The sequence below is a fragment of the Oncorhynchus keta genome, chromosome 19, assembly GCF_023373465.1.
Source record: "Oncorhynchus keta strain PuntledgeMale-10-30-2019 chromosome 19, Oket_V2, whole genome shotgun sequence".
NCBI classification, from domain to species: domain Eukaryota; kingdom Metazoa; phylum Chordata; class Actinopteri; order Salmoniformes; family Salmonidae; genus Oncorhynchus; species Oncorhynchus keta.
The window spans coordinates 77,404,830-77,411,336 of record NC_068439.1 but is presented as its reverse complement, the minus strand read 5'-3'; the positions used below and the strand labels follow the sequence as shown (position 1 = coordinate 77,411,336).

At 44.6% G+C, this 6,507-nt stretch overlaps 1 protein-coding gene across 1 annotated transcript; it reads left to right on the top strand.

Annotated features, from left to right (window-relative positions):
* The first annotated feature begins 4,695 nt into the window (after window positions 1-4,695).
* Window positions 4,696-5,628, top strand: LOC127909071 (uncharacterized). The gene has a single exon (XM_052468970.1). The coding sequence runs from the start codon at window positions 4,696-4,698 to the stop codon at window positions 5,626-5,628; it is 933 nt and encodes a 310-aa protein (XP_052324930.1).
* The last annotated feature ends 879 nt before the right edge of the window (window positions 5,629-6,507 follow it).

Sequence of the window (6,507 nt, the reverse complement as noted above, 5' to 3'; positions counted from 1 at the left end):
TCTTACCAGGAAATACATACTATACTATATTCACAATAGAGAGAAAGAACAGAGGGGGAATGCTGCTCTTCTTACCAGGAAATACATACTATACTATATTCACAATAGAGAGAAAGAACAGAGGGGGAATGCTGCTCTTCTTACCAGGAAATACATACTATACTATATTCACAATAGAGAGAAAGAACAGAGGGGGAATGCTGCTCTTCTTACCAGGAAATACATACTATACTATATTCACCATAGAGAGAAAGAACAGAGGGGAATGCTGCTCTTCTTACCAGGAAATACATACTATACTATATTCACCACAGAGAGAAAGAACAGAGGGGGAATGCTGCTCTTCTTACCAGGAAATACATACTATACTATATTCACCATAGAGAGAAAGAACAGAGGGGAATGCTGCTCTTCTTACCAGGAAATACATACTATACTATATTCACCACAGAGAGAAAGAACAGAGGGGGAATGCTGCTCTTCTTACCAGGAAATACATACTATACTATATTCACCATAGAGAGAAAGAACAGAGGGGGAATGCTGCTCTTCTTACCAGGAAATACATACTATACTATATTCACAATAGAGAGAAAGAACAGAGGGGGAATGCTGCTCTTCTTACCAGGAAATACATACTATACTATATTCACAATAGAGAGAAAGAACAGAGGGGGAATGCTGCTCTTCTTACCAGGAAATACATACTATACTATATTCACCATAGAGAGAAAGAACAGAGGGGAATGCTGCTCTTCTTACCAGGAAATACATACTATACTATATTCACCATAGAGAGAAAGAACAGAGGGGAATGCTGCTCTTCTTACCAGGAAATACATACTATACTATATTCACCATAGAGAGAAAGAACAGAGGGGGAATGCTGCTCTTCTTACCAGGAAATACATACTATACTATATTCACAATAGAGAGAAAGAACAGAGGGGGAATGCTGCTCTTCTTACCAGGAAATACATACTATACTATATTCACAATAGAGAGAAAGAACAGAGGGGGAATGCTGCTCTTCTTACCAGGAAATACATACTATACTATATTCACAATAGAGAGAAAGAACAGAGGGGGAATGCTGCTCTTCTTACCAGGAAATACATACTATACTATATTCACCATAGAGAGAAAGAACAGAGGGGGAATGCTGCTCTTCTTACCAGGAAATACATACTATACTATATTCACCACAGAGAGAAAGAACAGAGGGGGAATGCTGCTCTTCTTACCAGGAAATACATACTATACTATATTCACCATAGAGAGAAAGAACAGAGGGGGAATGCTGCTCTTCTTACCAGGAAATACATACTATACTATATTCACACAGAGAGAAAGAACAGAGGGGGAATGCTGCTCTTCTTACCAGGAAATACATACTATACTATATTCACCATAGAGAGAAAGAACAGAGGGGGAATGCTGCTCTTCTTACCAGGAAATACATACTATACTATATTCACAATAGAGAGAAAGAACAGAGGGGGAATGCTGCTCTTCTTACCAGGAAATACATACTATACTATATTCACAATAGAGAGAAAGAACAGAGGGGAATGCTGCTCTTCTTACCAGGAAATACATACTATACTATATTCACCATAGAGAGAAAGAACAGAGGGGGAATGCTGCTCTTCTTACCAGGAAATACATACTATACTATATTCACCATAGAGAGAAAGAACAGAGGGGGAATGCTGCTCTTCTTACCAGGAAATACATACTATACTATATTCACCATAGAGAGAAAGAACAGAGGGGGAATGCTGCTCTTCTTACCAGGAAATACATACTATACTATATTCACCATAGAGAGAAAGAACAGAGGGGGAATGCTGCTCTTCTTACCAGGAAATACATACTATACTATATTCACCATAGAGAGAAAGAACAGAGGGGGAATGCTGCTCTTCTTACCAGGAAATACATACTATACTATATTCACCATAGAGAGAAAGAACAGAGGGGGAATGCTGCTCTTCTTACCAGGAAATACATACTATACTATATTCACCATAGAGAGAAAGAACAGAGGGGGAATGCTGCTCTTCTTACCAGGAAATACATACTATACTATATTCACCATAGAGAGAAAGAACAGAGGGGAATGCTGCTCTTCTTACCAGGAAATACATACCATACTATATTCACCATAGAGAGAAAGAACAGAGGGGGAATGCTGCTCTTCTTACCAGGAAATACATACTATACTATATTCACCATAGAGAGAAAGAACAGAGGGGAATGCTGCTCTTCTTACCAGGAAATACATACTATACTATATTCACCATAGAGAGAAAGAACAGAGGGGGAATGCTGCTCTTCTTACCAGGAAATACATACTATACTATATTCACCATAGAGAGAAAGAACAGAGGGGGAATGCTGCTCTTCTTACCAGGAAATACATACTATACTATATTCACCATAGAGAGAAAGAACAGAGGGGGAATGCTGCTCTTCTTACCAGGAAATACATACTATACTATATTCACCATAGAGAGAAAGAACAGAGGGGAATGCTGCTCTTCTTACCAGGAAATACATACTATACTATATTCACCACAGAGAGAAAGAACAGAGGGGAATGCTGCTCTTCTTACCAGGAAATACATACTATACTATATTCACCACAGAGAGAAAGAACAGAGGGGGAATGCTGCTCTTCTTACCAGGAAATACATACTATACTATATTCACCACAGAGAGAAAGAACAGAGGGGGAATGCTGCTCTTCTTACCAGGAAATACATACTATACTATATTCACCATAGAGAGAAAGAACAGAGGGGAATGCTGCTCTTCTTACCAGGAAATACATACTATACTATATTCACCATAGAGAGAAAGAACAGAGGGGAATGCTGCTCTTCTTACCAGGAAATACATACTATACTATATTCACCATAGAGAGAAAGAACAGAGGGGGAATGCTGGTCTTCTTACCAGGAAATACATACTATACTATATTCACCATAGAGAGAAAGAACAGAGGGGGAATGCTGCTCTTCTTACCAGGAAATACATACTATACTATATTCACCATAGAGAGAAAGAACAGAGGGGGAATGCTGCTCTTCTTACCAGGAAATACATACTATACTATATTCACCATAGAGAGAAAGAACAGAGGGGGAATGCTGCTCTTCTTACCAGGAAATACATACTATACTATATTCACCATAGAGAGAAAGAACAGAGGGGGAATGCTGGTCTTTTACCCAGAAAAGTGTAGAAGGAGAACAATGTGGAGAGAGAGGTCTTGGGACTCTTAACTGTGCAGGGTAGAGGGTACATAAAGTCTATCAGAAATATTCACCCCCAATTGGATTCTTTCACATTTTTGTTACGTGACAAAGTGGGATTAAAATGGATTTAATTGTGATTTTTTTTTTGTTGTTGTTGTTGTTGTTGTCATTGATCAACAAAACACTCCATAGTGTCAAAGTGAAAAAGAAAATTCTACAAATGTTAACAAGTGAATACAAAATGTAATAACTAAACTAGAGTTGTTGCAGAAGTGTTTACTCCTTTTGTTTAGGAAAGTCTGAATAAGTTCAGGTGTAAATGTTGGCTTAACAAATCACATCATAAATTACATGGACTCACTCTGTGAGAAATTATAGGGGTTGACATGATTTTTGAATGATATGAAGTAATCTCCTTCTCTCCCTCTCTGAACACAGTACTATATGAAGTAATCTCCTTCTCTCCCTCTCTGTACACAGTACTATATGAAGTAATCTCCTTCTCTCCCTCTCTGAACACAGTACTATATGAAGTAATCTCCTTCTCTCCCTCTCTGTACACAGTACTATATGAAGTAATCTCCTTCTCTCCCTCTCTGAACACAGTACTATATGAAGTAATCTCCTTCTCTCCCTCTCTGTACACAGTACTATATGAAGTAATCTCCTTCTCTCCCTCTCTGAACACAGTACTATATGAAGTAATCTCCTTCTCTCCCTCTCTGTACACAGTACTATATGAAGTAATCTCCTTCTCTCCCTCTCTGAACACAGTACTATATAAGTCCTCTCCTTCTCTCCCTCTCTGTACACAGTACTATATGAAGTAATCTCCTTCTCTCCCTCTCTGAACACAGTACTATATGAAGTAATCTCCTTCTCTCCCTCTCTGTACACAGTACTATATGAAGTAATCTCCTTCTCTCCCTCTCTGAACACAGTACTATAAGTCCTCTCCTTCTCTCCCTCTCTGTACACAGTACTATATGAAGTAATCTCCTTCTCTCCCTCTCTGTACACAGTAATATAATAATAATAATAATAATATATGCCATTTCGCAGACGCTTTTATCCAAAGCGACTTACAGTCATGTGTGCATACATTCTACGTATGGGTGGTCCCGGGAATCGAACCCACTACCCTGGCGTTACAAGCGCCATGCTCTACCAACTGAGTCCTTCTCTCCCTCTCTGTACACAGTACTATATGAAGTAATCTCCTTCTCTCCTCTCTGAACACAGTACTATATGAAGTAATCTCCTTCTCTCCCTCTCTGTACACAGTACTATATGAAGTAATCTCCTTCTCTCCCTCTCTGAACACAGTACTATATAAGTCCTCTCCTTCTCTCCCTCTCTGTCTCTACTTTCCTGTCCTCTGCCACTCCAGCGCAGCAGCGTTTATCATCCCTGAGTGAATCTGACTAAAACGATGTTGATGGTGGCAGGCGATCGCCAGCGGGCTGACAGCGGTCGGTTATTCCCCCCCTCCCCCAGCGGTCGGTCATTCCCCCTCCCCCCAGCGGTCGGTCATTCCCCCTCCCCCCAGCGGTCGGTCATTCCCCCTCCCCCCAGCGGTCGGTCATTCCCCCTCCCCCCAGCGGTCGGTCATCCCCCCAGCGGTCGGTCATTCCCCTCCCCCCAGCGGTCGGTCATTCCCCCTCCCCCATCGGTCGGTCATTCCCCCTCCCCCCATCGGTCGGTCATTCCCCCTCCCCAAGCGGTCGGTCATTCCCCCTCCCCCCAGCGGTCGGTCATTCCCCCTCCCCCCAGCGGTCGGTCATTCCCCCTCCCCCCAGCGGTCGGTCATTCCCCCTCCCCCAGCGGTCGGTCATTCCCCTCCCCCAGCGGTCGGTCATTCCCCCCAGCGGTCGGTCATTCCCCCTCCCCCCAGCAGTCGGTCATTCCCTCCTCCCCCCAGCGGTCGGTCATTCCCCCTCCCCGCTGGTCGGTCGGTCACGCCCCCTCCCCCAGCAGTCGGTCACGCCCCTCCCCCCAGCGGTCGGTCATTCCCCCTCCCCCAGCGGTCGGTCATTCCCCCTCCCCCCAGCGGTCGGTCATTCCCCTCCCCCAGCGGTCGGTCATTCCCCCTCCCCCCAGCGGTCGGTCATTCCCCTCCCCGCTGGTCGGTCGGTCACGCCCCTCCCCCAGCAGTCGGTCACGCCCCCTCCCCCCAGCGGTCAGTCACGCCCCCTCCCCCCCAGCGGTCGGTCACGCCCCCCCCCCCCCAGCGGTCGGTCACGCCCCCTCCCCCCCAGCGGTCGGTCACGCCCCCTCCCCCCAGCGGTCGGTCACGCCCCCTCCCCCCAGCGGTCGGTCACGCCCCCGCCCCGCTGTCCAGCCGCCCAGTCAGAAGAGTCTGTGACACCCCCGTCAGTAAGTCAATACCCTGATAAACACCGCCCTTCACCTGGGCCCTTTACCTGGGCCCTTCGCCCTGGATCCCTGGATCGCCACTTCAGCAGCCAAATATTTTGACTGCCATTACCCACACAGTACATCACCACAACTATGGTACATACAGAGAGAAATAAAAAAAATATGTACATGAATATCTCAACAAGAGAGAGAGAGAGAGAGAGAGAGAGAGAGAGAGAGAGAGAGAGAGAGAGAGAGAGAGAGAGAGAGAGAGAGAGAGAGAGAGAGAGAGAGAGAGAGAGAGAGAGAGAGAGAGAGAGAGAGAGAGAGAGAGAGAAATCCCTGCTCCTACTAAGTGGTAAGTGAGCATACGTTATGGAAAATTAGATTGTTAAATGTATTTATTTTTCGATGGGCCCTGGGAGCGTGGTGTATCATTCGAGATGCAGCCTTATGCACTCGGAAAGAACACATAAAACACACATGGAGCCTCTCGTAAAGTACTCACAAAAGTAGGATTTATGAAGAGACTCGCTTCGGGAACGGAGACCGATATGGTTCCAAGCTTAAACGCTTGTGATTTGTGCTCTAATGCTGAATACCAATGAGATGCTTGACAAACGATATGAGATGAAGTCTGATTTTATTAAACTGCATGGCGTGGTTTAAAGACCATTAAGTACATGATAAAATACATAGTTCACTAATGCAGAACTCAATATTTCACCACTTCTACATTTCCTATTGAATGAGTATTTGGTCGTGTCACTCAGTCTGGACCCACACTCTCCTAGCCTGATCCCAGACCTGTTGGTGCTCTCTTGCCAACACCTATGGGCATTGACACAATCAGATCTGGGACCAGGTTAAGCAACAGTTTCACCTT